Raw genomic sequence first — 19,792 nt, 5'->3', positions numbered from 1 at the left:
TACCAAAGGGCTCCCTCACCATTCAGAGCTTTCTGACCAGGGTCTGTGGAGCCATTTAACGCCATTTTACCAAAGGGTATTTTAGCAGTTAGAGGAGTTTTAGCAAAGGCCAGCAGGTTTCTTAGAGCTACATCAGACGACCAAAACAGAGGAGTGGAAACAAAAAGAAACTGGATCAATCAATATAAACACCAATGAGGCATGAAGCAGGCAGCTGAAAGGAGGCAGTTTCACACGCACGTACTCAGACACACACACTCGATTTTAATCTCAAAGTCATGCAAAGCTTTACAAGCATATGCACATGTAATGTCCATGTTTAAATTTAGAAAAAAAATACAGGGAATTTAGATTGGCAACTTTATAAAAAAAATATAGAAACATCCAAAAGAAATGTAAAATTTTAGATTTTTTTCTTCAAGCACTGATTAAAAAAAAGGTTTGCACTTTGGATTAATGTGGTTTGGGAGAAAAAGAACATTCTGTCCTGACAGTTCCCCATCATGCTGAATAGTTTTGCATAATTTTACGAGAAAAAAAAGATTAAAACAACATGATGTTTTAAAATCAGATGCAGAGGATTTCAAGCCTAGAAATAAATTGCCAATACTTAAAAAAAGAACAGCAAAATCTGACACTAATAAGCTGTTTGCAGATATTAAACTATTCGCACATGTATCTCCATACACCCACGTATGCAAACAAGAACTGTGCAGCAACTCAGAAGTTAAAAAAATGCAGTTATGCAAATACATCTGTTAAAACAAAGATGATAAAAACGGTTGCATATTGCACAGTAGCTGTCGTTTGGCGGGTACATTGTGTGCAGCAGTGTTTTGGTGTCTAACTGGACTGTGTCGAGCCAAAACGCTCCTAATGGATTCCAGTCTCCACTGAAAACAAGTTGCAGCAGCTAGTCTTACCCACTCAGCCTTGCTGAGTAGATAATTGGTTGCCAGTTGCCCTCCTTGACAGAACTGAACAATGAGGATGATCACCGCTGATCCCAGACAATAGGCAACCACCTGTTTAAATAAGTGATGGAAGGTAACATTTCATTAGAGCTGCAGAGAATCAGCACCTAAACAGCTTCATTTCGACAGCCGTCAGCCGACTCATCTGACCCTTTGACATTACCCCTGTGCACAGCCACCGACCCCCTGCCTCCTACCTGTCACTGAAACAGATTGCAGTCTCGCTGTATGCAGACTGAATGAATGAATTCAATAACGTGCACACATCACATCAACCCTAGAAGTTCAAAGTGTCTGTTTTTTCCCCTGAATAACTCACAAGCAGATGTTTTTTCTCCACATAAAATGCAGGCGAGATAATCCTGGTAATGAAAATAGAAAACATAAAAGTCACTGAAAGAAGGTAAATCTGGGAAAAAATATTACATGAAAAGTAAGGAAAATTATCCAATGAGAATCTTTTGAACTTTCTCATCACAAAATACTTAAAAAATAATAATAAAACGATCATGGCTGAAACTGTTGTTTTAACCCAGAATGAATTTTATTTAATATTACTTTGGTCAGTTTACAGTTACCATTTTTTTTCTTTCATTAAAAGAATATAATAATAATATAATAATTAGCTTTGTCAGTAAAATAGCTTCAGCCATGAATCACTGTGATGCACAGAGGACGGTAGTTTGACAGCAATAGTTGAGTAAAAATTAGCAGATGCTTCAGATCTGTCCATACACATATAAAGATGAGACATCTATTGTCGTTAGTTTTATTGATCCGACCCAACGACGTGCCGAAAAGATACGACAAGGCAGGAGGAGAAAGAGGACGAGTTCTCTAGTTCACCCTGTAACTGCCTACATGCCAATTTAAAAGATATTTCAATATAAATGTAAAATTTGAGCTCTAATGAAATCAAAACAACTGATATAATAAAAATTAACATAAAAAATTAATTATTGTAAAAATCTTGTCTTTCAATCTAATTGAAATAATTGTTTCTTTGCTGATATTCATTTTGAGTGCTTCAGTCCTGATTTTGAGCCGCCACAAAGATCAGCAGTGTGTGTGTGTGTGTGTGTGGAGTTATCACATTCCTTAATCAGAAATGGCCTGATTTGTTCTTTCAAAAATTAAATAAATAGCAGTTCAGTGTTTGCTTAATAATGCATCCACAGCAGGAACAGAACCCATAAAGGAAACTTCATTGTTTATGCTCAAATCTGATAAAACACAAGCTGGCCTAATAAGAAATAACTTTTATTTCAGTGATGCAGTTTGGTCGGTTATCTTAACGTTCCCAGAATGATAACATCATTCAGCACTATAATTATTATTTACTTATCATGAATTAAATCCTGCTTTTAGATTATCTTATCCAATGAAAATTATGTTTTTGTTGTTTTCATCAATTTCTTGACACATTTTTTCTGATGATGGACATATATTTGGAAAATGAAGCTTAATATTGCATTTCTGAGTTTTTCTTTATTCAAATCATTGTGAATCAGAAGCAGATGAAAAAATGGCTTTGAAAAAAAGCTTGTAGGTGTAGCGTGGAAGCAGACCACTAGCTCCCTGCTCCGCTCTATTCTGATGCATCTCGCAAAAACCTCTATGGCTGATAAGCTCCAACTTTGCTCACCATTTTGGTCATACCAGTTAGGCTGGGGTAAGGGGCTGTAAAGTAGGTGAGGGAGCGGAAGAGCACATAAACAGATGGGTAACGGGATGAGGGGGCGGTCTTACATCCCATCAATGGTCCCACTCACAACACAAAAGGGAATTTCTAATGAACTACTACCGCAATTATGTGCCAGAAAATGACACAGCTCAAATGATCATAATTAAAATACCACCTCTGAAATTTTTAAAAAGAAATGGTTGGAGTGGGTCTTTAAGATCATTCAGGCTGATTTCTTCCCTTCAGTCTGCTTTTCTCATTCAAAAATTCAGTCTTGACACTCACATTACAATTTAAACTTTTTTTTAGCCTTTCTTAAACAACAGACGATGACAGTGCATTTCTTCGGATCTGTTTTACATTGTAAGTACTGTGCCTCTTAGCTTAAAGATGACATTTCCCTAACTCCACAGCAAGGGTGCAGAACAACACATAATAACAAAGAACAAGCACAACGGTTATGATGCACTATAATCTGCCTGGCACTTTGAGACAGGAAAGCCCATCTAAGACGTTTGGAGGAGAAACACAGATTAAGAGAACGCGACAAAAAAAACTCCTATCTAGCTAAAACCGTTATGTGGTGGGTGGAATCCTTAAAGGTTTAATCGTTTGTTTTTCTTAATCACAGATTAAGTTCTTATTGTTCAGTTTATTATGCCATTTAAACTAACTTATACTTAAGATAGTGGAAAAAAAAAGGAATTGGCATCTTTACTTGTATTTTGTTAAACAACTTTTCTCCAATCTAAAGTCCAGACATGTTAAAAAGCACTGCTTTTGAGCAGCCATAGTTAGATTTGTGTGAGGATTATGCTATTGGATTTGCTTTTCTCTGTTATGTTTTTTGGGTTTGAGTTGTCCCCCCCACTGTTAGTCACACCATGTTTAGGTTGCCAATCATCCACAGCTGTCTTGATTTCAGCTAATTGTCCTCAGTGTATTTAGTTCTTCCTTGTCAGGTCATCTGCTTGGTCACTCTTTTATTGCTCCTTTGGTTTTGTCATGTTAAAGTGTAGTGATTGAATGTTGAAGTTTCTGCCACCAAGCTGCTTGGGTCCTTCACCAAAAGTTGTTTATTTTTTTCTTTTTTCTTTTTTGAACATTTAGGGATTTCACTTGTCACTAAGATCAGATAATCTTTTATTTTCTAAATAACATGCTAATGAAATTAGAAAATAAATACTGCAGAAATGTTGCCAATCACTAGAATTACCTCAAACTAGGTTGGCCATGGACAGTGTGAGCTTTTTACTTAGCAGAGGACTAAAAGGAAAAAAAAAATACTTGTGCCTGCATCTTTTTTTTTTTGAGGTTTTAAATTATCCTCTTATCAAAGAATGTGTTCATAAACTACTAGCAGCACTTAAAAATGTCCACCACTCGAAAGAGACCCATGTCTGACCTCTGTTAGAATACGTCTTCAGAGTGACTCGTTAAAACCGAACAGTTGATGAAATGACAAAAAGGCATAAAAGTCCTGAATTCAGCCTGACTGAAACCAACAGCCTCCCTGGAGCGATGCATATAGTTCAAACTGTCTGTTTCTCTGTGAGTGCAACTGGCTGGAATGTGATTTGGAGCCGATTATTGGATTGCATGGTGCTGCTGATTTGCTCATCTCCCTTGCGTCAGAAGCGTCTCCCTGTTGCCATAGAGATGATTATTGTTCATAAATGAAACCTCCAATCCTCCTCTATTCCATTTGTTAGAACAATTGGGGACTATAACTGTTAAAAAAAGACCTTAATCAATGCAATAAATATTTTTCAAAAAGATTTCTTTAAGCGAAGGACCAAATTTCCAGTGCCTTAAATGAGCATAAAATCTTTAAATGAGTTACAGGATGAGCCGTAGATGGGAATAATTTTCCTGATTACAGATGCAATCTTAATCTGTCCTCTACCTCTCCTTTAAGGCCTGCTCGCTATCACGCTTGCTCCTCATATCTGATGGCCGTGTTGTGCTTAATAACAAGCTACAACTGCAGGAGGGAGGGGTACTTTGGGGGATAAACAAATTAACAAAGCTATTCACAGCCTTTGCAACACCAGGGGATATGGGAGGAGACGAAAGAGGGCAGCGAAGAACGAGCAGGACTGCTTTCCCTAATCACAACAGAGGGCAGATTCTGCAATCACTTAGCATCATCTCAGCAATCATGCATTGTTTCCATTGTTGTGTTAATAGGATATTTTAATATAGGACATAATATTGTTTTCTCATGTGTGTTATCATTCTCTGAATGTATTTGAAGAAGCTGAAATGATGGATGGAATACCTGATTTTTCTTTTTTTTGGCAGCAGTGGCCACTGTGCTTTTGCTGCACATGTAAGATCAGTTACAAGCTAAATCGAGCATAAATGCAAAATGTCCAAAGAAAAATGTAAACACTATGGCATGTGCACAACTGCACTCAAAACTCATTTTAAACAAGGGAGATGAACACTGCCAACCTTTTGAAATGTTTCGTTTCAGGCAGGCATTCGCTTTGTTGTTTTTTTCCCTAATTTTTTCTTTGCTGATGTTTTTTTAGCGCTGCAAAGACTCTGAGTTAAAAGCTTTTGTGAGATAAAAAATTGTCCGGTACTTGACATTCAGCACACTTAGAATAAAAAATGTATGAGACATTTATCTGCCTACATAATTTAAAAGGTCCGAAAATTTAAAACCAAAGAATTAAAAGTCCAGGGAACAAGAAAACAAATCTCTGCTTTTATTTTATTCATTTATTTTCTATTTATTTATTTTTTTTCACTCCAAAATAAATTGAGAGTACAAAATGTCTTTGTTTTTTTTGTTTCATGAAAATGCAGAAGCCTGCTTATAATCTTATCACCTGCAAAAAAGTCAAAAGGAAAAATAAAAAGCTTTTTTTTTTTCATTTAATAAAGTTGCAGCATTCATCAATTAATAAAATAGTTTGTGTTGAATGGCTAATGCAAGATGGATGTGAAAAACCTGAATGTAAATCAACTTGATGGGCTTTTATTGTGTAGATATGTAAATATAAACAAGTGCCTGTCTAAGTGCTGAGGAAAAATATGCAGCTGATTAGATTCTATTTGGAATAGAGGAAAATCCATTATCATATTCTGAACACTATATGTATTTATTCAATTATGATTAAAGCAATTAAGCTTTAATAAAGAAAAAAAAAGTTAATTTAATGAGGGGCAAACTCGCACTCAATATATTCAGCGGAAATGTCGCACTTATTTGATGAAAATGAAAAAGGGCGGAAGCACCAAGGTAAATGTTTCGTCCATTCTTTTTCTGTTGGTGGCTGTTAATTAATCCATTCAACTGAACTGAATTATTATGTAATGACTGAACCTCATCAGCTGGTGGCCTCTGTTTCAACCCCCCCCCCCCCCAGAGAAAGGCATTAAGTCCATGACCACTTTAATCTTACAACTTGAAGTTCTTTGATTTTTAAGGCTAACAAATCATTTATTGTTAAATTCTATGCATCTTGATGCAGGTTTCCATGGTGACGTCAACACTGGGATCAATCATTGCCAAACAGGAGAGGAGCATGACACCAATTAAAAGGTGATGTCGTCTCCAAGTCATCGCTCTTACTCCTTGCTAATGCACTAATTACCGGGGCTGGGACATTAATGGAATGGCATGGTTCAGCCTGGGGATTAATCTGCATGGATTCGCCTGGGTGTGCATAAGTATGTATGTGTGTGTGTGTGTGTGTGTGTGTGTGTGTGTGTGTGATGGCTGTCTATGGTGTTCATGTATGTGATTAATGCAAACCCCTGATGCTCCAGGCGTGACCTTGAGCACCGCCACGGGAGGGAAATGAACTGGCTAGGCGAGGGGTTGAAATAGTTGCAGTTGTGGCGACGCAGGGAGACTGAAGTGCTGCGGTGGAGAGCGGTGGAGGGGCCACATCAAGGTTGAGGATGAGCAGGGATTTAACCCAACCGGTACAAATGTTTGAAGAAGTTTTGACTTTTACCTGCGACTAAACTTCTGTTATCACACAGACCGCAAGACAAAGTTCTTTTCATCTAAATAAGGATCTTAAAATTATACAAAAATTATGCATAAATCAACAGTTATAGGAAGTTAATTGATCCTTCTTGATTCAAAGCAACTTAATTTTAATTTAAGTCTAAAGTAAAAAATAAAGAAATAAATACATAAAAATCCCTGCTTTGAAATTATAATCGTGAACCTCACTAAATATGTCTGGGCAATCCGTTTCCTTTTATCTATTATATTACAGTATAACAGTCATTGGATATCTTCTACACTAAAATCCCTTGTTTACTTTGACATCATTAAAGAGTGTGAACCCCAAAGGACTGCTTCAGTACTAACAAGCTAAAAAACCCCATATTCTTTATTTATTGTCAAACTGCGAGAGAACACCACCCCTCACCAAACTGACGTAATGCAAGAACCTAAAGAGAAAAAAAACAGAATGACAAGAGAAAATAGTGACTGTCATCGCTGTTTCTGAAGCTTCAGAATATGAAACATTACTTAAAGCACTGCAGTTTAACAGAAACTAAAACAACAAACAGAAAATAAAAACAAACACACAACAGGAGGTGCAACTTCAAAAACAGCAGGAGGAACTCCTGCGTCTCGGTTTAGCCCACACGAAATGCTGCTTTTCATTATTCAGCTGAAAACTGACGTTGGTGTGATGCAGGGTTCTGAGCATGTTCGGTAACATTTTGTTCTGCAAGTCTGACCTAATAACAATTATGTATAAATTGCAACTCACTGTAATAAATTTCTACTTCGTAAAAGAACAACGAGGCATTGTAGTCTTTACCTGCGTGTCATACCTACTTTGTCTCTGTCTGGCAGAATTGAATTTCTTTCTTCCCCACACTTTGTGTACTGTTGTCTGTGCATTCTCTTGTCGTCTTTTTGAATTTCTTTCAGTTCACTGAGAACCATAGGAGCTCTAGAGAACATGTCAGAAGACATCGGTATGAGAGCTGAACATTCCCCTGAGACGTGTTCATCTTCCATGATGTAATGTTGGAAAAAAGCTGGGCTCGTGCACTACATCTTCCTCCATATCCTTGGATCTTTTAAAGAAATAGCTGCTATCAGAAATCCCTCATCTCCTTTGTCACAGTCATTGTTGCAGCAGTAGTGGCAAACATCTGACTGAACTCTACAGCCGTAATAAAAGCTTCAATAAAACATTTGTGTGACATTATCTAACATCTAACAAAGAAAATCTCAGGAGCTTGAGTTAATGATTTTAAAATATAAAAAGCTTGTATTTTTTTTTAGATTGGTAAAAAATATTAGAAAGTACAATCTAAATATTTTAATCCAAGGTATAATGTCACTATTAGATTCTGCACCAAACTATGTACAGGTCTTTAATATCTTATAAATATATACATACACACATGCCTAATAAATAAATAAATAAATAAATAAATAAATAAATAAATAAATAAATAAATAAATAAATAAATAAATAAATAAATATATGGATAACAAAAACCTGTGAAAATTATCATAAAATGTAATAATTAACCTTTTATTTTCCCTTCCATATTAAATATGAGTCCTTTTATTATACTGTTTAAAAAAATTAAAAAGAATATTAAGCAGAATTCCCTGCGTAATAAGCCTTAAAAGAACATTTAAACAATAAAACGTGCTTCATCATGATCTCATGCAAAGCTACTACGATAAAGATAATTATGAAAGCACAGGGGAAAAAAAAAGTCTAAATGCAGTGAGGTGGTTGGAAATGTGTTTGTCCGTGTGTGTGCTGGGTTATCGGATTTGGACCCTTTCTGGTACAATTAGGAACCCCATAAGGGGTCTTTATGGAGACCAATGTGACAGTTAGATTTAGAACCAAGTTGTGATCAGAGGTCATGTTGAGTTCAGTCCAAGGCTTGAATCGTAATGATTAAAGGAAGACTTAAGGGTTTGTGTTGAATGATAAAAAATGCACAGAAGTCGACACAAAGTCCTTAAAAGGAATAGGTGTGTGTGTGTATGTGTGTGTGTGTGTGTGTGTGTGTGTGCAATAAGCGGGCCTCTATATCACAGAATAATTACTGTTTTTTTTTTGTGTGTGCTTTGCACTAGAACTCCAGAATACCTCATTTACAATTTAAATTAGTCTTCAGAGTCACATTTGTTATAAAATACGACTTCAAAGGCAGAGTGTACAAATTTCAGCATTTTTTGCTTTGATCCCTTATTGATCTCCTTTCCATTTTTTATTTTTTGTTCCTTGATTCTCTACCCCCTTAAAACCTGCAGCTGTCTGCGATTTAAATACTTACATGAGTTAAAAAAAACATAAAATATACTTAATTGATGTTTTTTTTTTTTTGTTTTTTTTTTTAAACGATACGAGTCAAATTAGCTCATCTTACAACCAATTTGGATATTTTTGTTGATCTTTAAAGCAAAAGGAAATGTGAACCTGTCGACAGACATGAGTAACTCACCGATGACATATGTGAGCAGCAAAGCCAGTGTGAGAGTGAGGAGTGACGCAGACAGTGCTGTACACTTCCAGTTGCAGCAGCGGTGAGGCTTGTTAAACGTGAACAATGGTCTGGTGACGCTGCTTCGTGGAAGAGGCCGCGGTGGCGGGGAATACACCGTCCCAGAGGTCAAGGGGTATCCCTGCCCGGCCCCTGAGAGCAAAGCCGATGAACCGGACCCCTGCTTGAACAGGAAGTGTCTGTTAAGATAAAAAGAAGGGGGGAAAAAATGTAATTCAATTCGGACCAGTAATTTACCGTTAGCTAATCCCTGCTGTCCAAACAAACTGCTGGAATGCCTGTCAATCTTTCACATGGCTCATACAGCTCATTACACAGACAGCACTGCAAGGAAAAAGCCTGTTTTCATTAAGGGCCAGCGACTGTGGACTTTGTCAGCAAATGTGACAGACACAAGAAATTATCAGCTCTAGTTGGCTAATTAAGCTAACAGTAGCCTCAGGAACTGGCTGAACAATGAGCAGAGCCTTTTTCATGTTTCTAGCTGAGCTGTTTTCAGAATGAAGTCTTGCAAAGGTGGCCCTAAAGAAGCACTCACTGGTGAAATACATGAATTTGTATAACACAGGGCTCAACTTCAATCACAAATAGGACAAAGTTAGATATGCTAAACTCCCAGAGGAACTTTGACTAAAATATCACCTATTAGGCTATATTTGGATGTCACCATGTGGACATGACGTTGAAGGACAAATACTGTCTTTGGTGAGAAAGCTCAGAGATTCTGTGCGCCACTACTGTCTAAACATGAGCAGGAACATAAGCTGGCCAGAACAGCGAAGGCTTTGAACCGTTCATTTAGTCAAAAGATACTTCTGTTGTCTCATTCTGAATTTGAATGCATCGAGCCTGAAAGCGTCTGCTGGGAATCCATCAAAATAAAGTGGATCTCAATGAGTAGACTCCCAATGGGCTACCTCAAGAAAAGATGTTCGTTGTGTTTTGCCAACATAAAAACAAAGCTGGCTTATCAGTCTACAGCTTTCAGAAACAAAATCAGACATAGTAAAAATGACAACAGCATCTCATGAGCACTTACTGAATAACTGAAGGCCTATCTGAACCTTTTTTTTTTTATCTGAACTCAAAAATAATGTTGGTATTTTGTCAATTCTTTCTGATTTGACTAAAAGCTAGAATCAAATGCAGCACCATGTGGTATGAAATCAATAACCTTTCTGCTGGCTGATGCATTTGCAGCCTTTTTGAATTGGTTTCAGTGGGCTGTGTCCAAATGATTAGCCCAGACTGCACTGTGCCCAGAAATTAAAAATGAGCTCTGTACATCAAACTATGTCACAACTGAGAATTTTTAGGGAGGAAAAAAGTCATGTTTAACTGTTTTTAACATTGTATTTTAGCAGGAGAAAATTAGAGCATTGAGGGACCTACGTGTTTTACAGAATAGAATTCCTTTAAAGGACAAAGTGTTCCAGCATGAGTCTGCAAAAACATCCTGACTAGATTTCAGAAAACCTGATCAAAACTTAGACCATGGCAAAGGAAGAACCCATTAAATGTCTTTCATTAAAATTGAGAAATAAAGCATTGGCCTTGATGAAGGACTCCCTGTTCAATTCCCTCTCTAACGTAATGATGGGCCCCTTGGCCTTGGAGGAATAGGCTAGCTGATGATTTCATCTTACACAGAGTTGATAAATACACTGCTCACTCATTTTCCTTATATCATTTGCAGAGGATTTGGTATGGCATCGCTAATGTGTGTATAAGGAGATGTGACATGGTTTCTTGATCTCTTGGTTTGTATTGAGCCAATTTAAAGTTTTTAGCTCTGTGCCATATTGATTGTGTATGACATGGCCTTTTCTGAAAATTGGTAAATTAGGGGAAGAGACAACCTTGACAGTTTCTGTAACTAATGACTGTTTCAAAGGGTGAACAGGGTATGTGGTCATGTGACTCATTGGTTTATGAATATATGAAACTTAGAGGATCATCACTATCAGGACTGAGTATGAACCAAAACTTCAGACTTTTCAGAAATCATATAAAAAATAATCATCAAATAACATTGATGTGTTTTTTGAATGAAAGAAACAGGTTTATACATTTTTCACCCTTCTACAGTTGTGAAAAATGTAGATCTTACACAAATGATTCAATTTAAATCAATTGGGATTGCCTTGCTCAGATAAACAACTTTGTTAATAACCAGGCTTTAGTTAGTTCTATCAATTATCTGTCAACCTATAAACTACATCGTTGATGGCCTACATTTTAGGTAAAATATAATGAAAGTAATAGAGGACCAGGAGGGTCTATAAATTGTAATACAGCTTTTGATGATCTGAAAAATATTGTACAATAAGCATAGAATTTAATACATAAATTTTCCAATTTAGCCATTTATTCATCACTTATTTTTTTAAGTGTTTTGTGGGTAAACATTTTAAATAGCATTTTAAAAGAGGAAGTGATAACAAATAAAAGAAGATGCATTTATTAACGCATCTTCAAATGCATTAACAATGGAATTTGTATCTAGCTTTGCTAAAGGGGGAGCATAATTGCATGATTTGATTAGAAAATCCATTTCTTTTCATAAATTTAAGAGATATAGTCAACTTTTTTCCTGAAATGTTCTTTCCCTTTTTTATAATCTGTTGTGCAATTTGATTTGCTAAATAGTTTAGCTCGTCCATCAAGCTTTTGTGAAACACGCGAGATAAAATTGAAAATGCATTCACAAATGTATTATCTAACCACCATAACAATTGATAAGTTAATAAATTATTTAGAAATCAACCCGTAAAAATATATATTTTTTAAAAGAACAGCAATATTATTTATTAGCAATTGAATTGGTGAATTAGAAATCAAATTGAGTAATCTTTAGATTTATCTCTCTATCAATTATCAATCATCAAAAAGCTGTATCCCTTTTTTGAAGACCCTCCATGTTCTTCCATAGAAGCCAGTAGTGTCATAAAAATCCATTCTATTTACTAAGACAAAAAATGTTGCAAACATGTTCATTCCTGTTACAAAGCGTGGACCTTTTCCAGTCAGTGGGCACTGATTGGTTGGGTAACAAGCTGCAAGAGGTTAAATGCTGAACGGCGCCTGTTTTCATTACACTTGTTTTCAAACAAGCTTTTGTGTGAAAGTCAAAGGATTACCTTTGGGCAGAGTAAGATGACAGAAACACTTTCAGGCTGCCACACCATGGTGTGTGTCATTTCGGATAGTGAACAAGCCTCTGCAGCCGTCCTTTATGCTTAAGTTAAATTCAGGTTCGCACAACTGGTGTTTGACAAACAGTCAATTAACATACCGCCTTTAGAGCTACGAAGTCTTTTGCATTCTGTGTTCCAAAAAGTCTTTCACCCCTGGGACTACCCCCTGAGTCTCTCCAAAGTAGATTTAGGTGGAGAACGTTCGCAGTCGCTGTTCACGTCTATATAGGACAGTGTTTTAATGGTCACCCCACACACGTATTTTATTTTGTACATCCTCTCTCAGGTTTCGCATGCTTTTTTCTAATTCTATTTATGCAAGACTGGACTCAGTGGAATTAAGTCTCACTCTGCTTGAAGCTCATTTAAAAGGCCCCCAAGCATAAAGATTTAAAAAAAAAGACCTATTTTCTTGCTTTTCAACCCTCACACAAAAGGATGGAGTGTTCCAATGTTGCAGCTACAAAAAAAAAAAAAAAACAAAAAAAAACATCTGATCCTTTTCCACATCAACTGTCCTGGCAAATTCTAGAAATTAGTTTTTTGGGGGCTTTTTTTAGGGTAAAATGTTAACATTTTATGTCTCAGACTATATTTGTGTCCTTTTAATCTTTGGATGCTCTTAAACTCACAAGTGATACGCCATCAAAAATGTATACAGGAAGCCAAAACCTAGGAAGAAATGTAGTCAAAGAAAGTCCCTGAGCACCAGCATTCTTGCAATTAATATTATATTCCACAATAAATTATGGGAGGCGAGGAAGACACGAGGCAAGTGTAACAAATAGCAACTATTCAGAGCTAGTGTCCTAAAATCGTTTTAACAAGCGTAAACAATTTTGCCCAATAGTGTGCACCAGATTAAAGAGTAGGTCTTAACTTCAGCCTGAGTCATTCATCAGAGAACATGCCAACAGCTTTAGTTCAACATTTTCATTCTGCAGAGCAGCACTGATAATCAAGTTGGCTGCTATCTTGCATCAACGAGACTCTTCCCATTCCTTTTTTTTTTTTGACTCATCAAAGTAACTGCTAAAGTTATATGGCCATATTAGTTAAATGAAGATGGGATTCATTTTAATCATGAAGTGTGCTAGATGGCAGATGAAGATAGGAAACTAAATTGAAGGGCAATTAATCTAGGTAGCTTTTTATCTATATTGCATTTGGATAATGGAGGGTGAAGGTTGGATGGTGCCATACTGAAGACCATGTGGCAAAGTATGCAATTCTGAAAAGTGGACTCTTTTTAAGAAATTACTAGTAGGTGTAACAGTTGGTTTTAACGATTCTATTCATATCATAATTTGTGACGATACAATTCACTGTGAACATTGGTTTATTTTGAACGATCCGATTCACTTACATAAAATTGATCCAGGGCATCAGTAGCCAAAAACTCAACCAGTGTGTCTCAGTGTGTGTTGTCTGCTGTCATGGTCATTTTTATGTTATAGTAAAATAAACCTACCGTGCCTCAACCCAAATATTTTCCAATATCGATATAATCGACCTTTTTCACTTTGAACCAATTTATAATGGCAAAGGTTGATTTTATTAACAGCTTACCTCAGACAGATCCATCTTATTAGATCATAGGAATATAACTTAAGTTGATTAATCCATTAAGTTGATTGATCGTTACATCCCTATAAAATATCCATTAGAAATCGCTCATCGTCTCATTTTCCTGTCACTAGATGAAAAAGCACGTCAGCTTTATAGCAGTAAACCAACAGCTGTTGGTGCTTTATTAAAACAACATACATCCCTCAAAAACAGTGTATTATTTTGAGTTCCAGGAAGTCCTTTCTATTATTATGTTGGTATCACAGCTTTATTTGATAGTGTTTCTCATAATGCTAAAACAACCAATCTGGTTCGATCGTAGGAATATAAATCACTTTATTGATTAAGTCGATTGATTGTTACGCCCCTAGAATGATAGTTTTAGCTCAGGTATAGGAACTCACGTAGTTTGCAAACAATGAAAACAAAAGGAATACATCTGAGCGCCTTGGACCTACACCGCCTTGGGTTCCTGTGTGCTCTCCAGGGGTTAAAAGCTTTGAGTGAGACATACGTGTTGCTTGCTCAAGCGTTACTCTCTGAGCACTGAAAAGGTGCAAGGTCACAGACTGCTGGGCTCTGAAGTGCCCTTAGAGAGGAGGCCATTAAAGTGTGTCCAGATAGCAGACTGACAGCATCACTGGACACCAGCATGTACTTGACCCTTCCTGAATGCATTTGTCCTCACACACATACAGCACAGATCCATATATTACATGCCGTCATTTAATGTCTTTTCAGCCTTTGGAGACGGCAGGGTGTCAAGTTTGAAGAATAATTTTAGTGTCACGTGAAACCTAAGCGTATTATGGCAGACTTGGTGTTTTGAAATGATAAGAAATTGAATAGAAAAAGGAGAAAGTTACATAAAGACTTAATTAAGTGAAAGATAGACATGCTTTGCATCAAAGTTATCATCTTCTTTCATATCTCATTCGCTAAAATTCTCCCTGCATTCACGTTGTCATTCATGTTCTGCCTATTCCTCTTTCCGTGTGCTTCTTTCTTTGGGAATCTTTAAAGTGGCCCTATGGCAGTGACAGATAACATCCATCCCTCACTGTCGGCCTCTTGTCGTCTCTCCATCCAACCATTCAGCATCTGCTGAAGGCTGCGAGGCAGATGGAGGACACAAAAGGCTGCACACGGAGCTGCTGCACACCTAAGGGTCAGTGGCAGTTCATCTCCAAAAGGCCAAAAGATAAACTCACAAATATGTACAAAAAAAGCACAATTTGTTCAATGATGACCTCACAAGACAAGCATACCAAAAAAAATAAAAAATATTGGCTTTTTGAGGTCACCTCACTTTCTCCGCTGTTCTTCTGTGCCGTGGCAAAGGTGGATTGGAGGAAAAAGGGATCAAAATCTAACAGATGGTATTACATTTGTCAACATGTGTGGAACCTTAGTGTTCTCATGTGATGCATTTTAAATCGCTGTTCCTTGCTGGCTGCCTCTCTTTGATCTCAGACAATTTCTAGAAGCTCTGATTTCTTATCAGAGGGCAGATTTCCCCCGAGACGACAAGAAAATGAGAGTTCCTGCTCTCCAGGAGGTCAGAGTCTATTGGCCTGGAGGCAGCTTCAACCTGGATGAGTGCAAATAGCTCTGTTTGTGCTTATAGAAGCGGAGGCTTTGTTTACAGCTATATGAAGGCATGTAACATGTTGCTTTTACTATGTCATGTCTCAGTGTGCGGTACAAGCCGTTCAGCTGCTGAGGGATAAGAGCATGTATAGAACACAGAGCACTAGTCAATTTATTACAGTCCCCACATTTGTTGTGCCTCTCAACACAGCCAGCATGAGGGCAGGTCAGATATATTGAATATCCATACCTGCATCTGTCCCCCTCACACAAGCCAAGTCTCTCCAAAAACATAACAGATGTTCAGCTGAAAAGGAAATCTATGCACACTTCAAACAATCTTAATCTTAGCTGACACACCGTCAATACATTTCAATACAGATTCATCAAACACACATAGAGGAAAATGAAGGAGCACTTGGCATTGAGCAACATTATCCTTCTTTTCGCCGTTTTTATTAAGGTCACAGTGTCATTTTTAATTTCGTTAGCAAAGCCTTCATGTCAGGTCTGTAAATACTTGATATATCTTCCATCGCGCAGCTCAGATTGAGCCGATAAGGGTGCGAGAGTAAGAGCAGAAATAGGAAATCATTAGATTAGCAGAGTATCTGTGAATGTGGGAGAGGAGCGAAATGGAGCGACTGAATATTAAATCCAGGCCAAACAGTTAAGCAGTGAAGACTTTGTCAAACGCTGGATAGAAAAGAGCCAATAATATCTGAATTATGTTATGAAGGCACACTATTCTATTGACTATGAATATGATTACATTTTACGGTTCGGAACTTTTAGCATGCTATCAAATAAAAGTCAAATGACTATGAAGTCGCAAATACAAAAATATATCTCCACAGAAAGACACCTTTCAATATACTGAACCACTAACATAATCAGATTTTATATTCACCTTTTCTTTGAAGGATTTTTTCCCCCATAAAATATAAATGAATGCTTTTTGAAATGGGAAAAATGAATTTAAAAACATACACAAATAAGTATAAAATCACAGGAAATGGCACATAAATTGATAATTACCACACTCTGCTGACAGCCCTTTCACTGATTCTCAGGTTTGGTCAATGATTAATTTAAATTGTCAAAAAAAATCTAATTTTATTCTTCCTTTCCTTTAAATGAGGTAAGATCTAATTATGGCTTAATGCATAACTTATTAAAAGCCCTTCTTCTGCTGTGGCAGCCTGCCAATCTCATTCCAACTCATAATACCAGAATTTAGCTATTGCACCAAGTTCTTATTTAACATGCAAACTCTCTCTTTCACACCTTACTGCTGCTTCTCGGAGGAAGCTGCACGTGCAAAAGTCTCCAAAATAATTCTCTGATCAATTATTTCTCATGCAGCGAACAAATGCCTAATTCTGTTTGATGGCTTGAAAATCTGGTAGAAGAAACTCATCGGGAACAAAAATGTCAAAGGAGATCATAATTCTTAAGTCAAAAGCAGATGTTTTAATATCTTCCTTCAGAGAGGGGAAAGAATGAAAAGATTCGTTCTGCTTTTTGATGCTATGAAAAAGTCCTGATGTAACCTCCCAAATGCTAATCAGAACCACCAGGTACTGCTCTACTAATATGCAAATGACGTCCAACCAGCTTAAGGATTCATTTTAACATTTGTTAATCATCCTATTCTGATTTTGTAGTAGGAAGTCATAAAAATATACAATGTCCTGATAAGGCAACTGCTTTTAATCCTATGACCCTGATTTAAAACATCACATATCTAATTAATTACCGGCTGAAGGATTGTCCCTTCCTCGTATTTGTGATATAGAAAATACGCTGGGCGGGCCACAAGCTCCCTGCTTCGCTCCATTCTGACGCATCCACTTCCAGACAAGGAGATCCATGTACGTCTTTGTTTTCCTGGTCTGAACTGGCATCTGGACCAAAGCCGTATGGCTGGATAACTCCAATATTGCTCGCCATTTTTGTTGCACCGGTAAGGAGAAGTAGGGGGTGTGAGTCGCTGTAAGCTAGCGTGTAAACAGAGAGCTCTCAGCAACAGTGAAGAGAAGAGGGGGTGGAGTTGTTCCACACAAACAGTCCCGCCCTCAACTCAAAGGTGATTTTGTAATGAACTACTGTCACTCTGCAGAAACTAAATGACAGGTTTTTTATTTTATTTTGGCTAAACAAAATTAAAAACTGCACAATCATATTTACCGTAAAAGACCACTAAGAATGCTTTAAAAATAGATCAAAAGAGGATCAGAGTGGATCTTTACGTTTTTCGAAAAAGATTTCAAGCCCTAAAAGCTTTTCACAGCTCATTTCTTTACCCAAGGTCCCTGTTTGCTTCTATTTACTTGTTTTGGTGAAATAAAAACACAATTAACCTTTCTTAAACTTCTGCATTCTGTTACCTGGTCTCCAAGGGGATGTTGCTGTTGAGCACCCAGCTGTTGTGAAGCTGAGCCTGGTCTGTGCTCGAGCCGGTGTCTGCCCCCTGGCTGCCCTGACTGGCTTGGCACCGCGTTGGCATGGTCTTCCTCTGCAGGCTGACCTGAGTGTAGGGTGCCGGGCGAGCGCAAGTGCAGGCGTGGGGCGGCGGGGGAGGCGGGGGCAGCGGACGGAACGTGAACTGGCCACCGGGACTGCTGGGCAGCTCTGTGCAGAGCCACGGAGGAGGAAAGGGGGACAGGGGAGAAATAAACACAGATTTATTAGGAGCGTTGTATCATAAATTAGAAATAAAAGTGGCATGTTAGTTGACAGTTTATTGTTATTACACTGATTGAGGGACATAAATCAACCGAAAACTGTCCCTGTCCAGCGCTTTCCCTTCCTACCTGCTTTGATGCACTCACAGCCAACCTATAAATAGGTTCTTGGCTGACTGCAACATTGAGCCGTCTTTAAAATGCTAACAGCTCTGGCTTAATCTGCACCCACAAGCCCAAACTACCCATGTGATGTTTATTATGAGATCTCGATGGGCTGAGCTAGTCAACCCCTTCACACTGGTAACCTGAAGGTGTAGTTTGAAGCCTTCACAGACTATCATTTATCATTCTCTTTCACTCCAAGTCTGCCTCTCCACTTCTCTTCCTGCCTGCTGCTTTCCCTCACTTCTCCTTCTGCCTAAACTGAGAGCAGGCTAATTACAGTTTTGCTAAATGAGTTGTGTGCATGCATATGTTTTTTCTAATATTGTGCATGGCTGCAGATCAAGCAAAGTCGCATGCCTGCACACAGAGCTGCATGCAGGTTTCAGACCGTATAGATGGATGTGCATTAATTGGGGGATTAGTTATCACTGTTTAGGATGACAGCTCAGGCCATCTGGTTGCAGTATGGTTCCACGAGCAAGGAAAATCCCTCATCCCAGAAGAGCAACTTTGTCCAGCTGTATTGACAATGAATTAAACATTAACCTCAAAGCAGGGCATTATGAGTCTACCAAATTCTGGGAGACAGTCTTGCCCCTCAGTTCTGTTGGCTGCCAAAATGTCAACAATTATTTAGCATCTGCAAATGTAGCCTAACTGGGAGACTGCCAGTCTTTTCAATTCATCCTTAGGTGCAAGTGGACCAATTATCTATGAATAGTTTGCTTTCTTTCAAGATAACAGAGTTAAATGTGGCTGCATGAACATATAGCTGAGCATACATCATGGTTCCTTTAGGGTAACAATTCCATTTTGAAAATAGACTACCCTTTTCAAAACAAAGATATTTAGTTTGTTATTGATCTTCCACTGCAGCTGTACTATCTCTATTACATTTCAAAAACATGTGGTGACATTTTCCTCCATTGTTCCACAACATTGTCATTTCATTATTCATGATATTTTATTCCTAAGATTACATAGTTATTTAAAGACTTCTCTGTAAATGGAGAGAATTTCTGGTAAAAGGTCTCGTTTTACTGCTTTATGTGACCGTAATGCGTATTTCATCCTTAAACATTTTATCACTAACCCTGAAGAAAGGTCTGTTTTAACTTTCCCAACAAATGTTCTCCTCAGAATCTGTACTGATTAGTTCCTAATTTAAACAACAGTTTTAAAGTGGCACACATGTAGGGCCCAGCTAAGAGAAAAGGAGTTTATTGGTGTCATCAGCTGGAGGTGCTGTTTAGTCTAAACTAATGGATGTGGAAAATTGAAGTTATTTTCGTCTCAGCTGCCTTTGAGTATTAAAAATGACACGCTGAGGGAAAACTGACAAAACATTTTTTGGAGCACTACCGCGCGCCTACTGCGCCACTGTAATCCACAAGGAGCTTT

The 19,792-nt window shown here is 37.7% G+C and overlaps 1 protein-coding gene across 1 annotated transcript in view; it reads right to left on the bottom strand.

Annotated features, from left to right (window-relative positions):
* Positions 1-19,792, bottom strand: part of tenm1 (teneurin transmembrane protein 1) — a 212,735-nt gene that overhangs the window by 128,773 nt on the left and 64,170 nt on the right. The window contains exons 4-5 of the mRNA XM_011480413.4: positions 17,927-18,170; positions 9,121-9,359 (exon numbers count right to left, since the gene is read on the bottom strand). Of these exons, the coding sequence (XP_011478715.1) occupies positions 9,121-9,359; positions 17,927-18,170 (483 nt within the window). The remainder of the gene's footprint in view (positions 1-9,120; positions 9,360-17,926; positions 18,171-19,792) is intronic.

Source organism: Oryzias latipes, chromosome 10, assembly GCF_053564925.1.
Source record: "Oryzias latipes strain Hd-rR chromosome 10, Olatipes_Hd-rR_3.1".
NCBI lineage: Eukaryota > Metazoa > Chordata > Actinopteri > Beloniformes > Adrianichthyidae > Oryzias > Oryzias latipes.
This window is presented reverse-complemented; position numbering and strand designations above follow the sequence as displayed.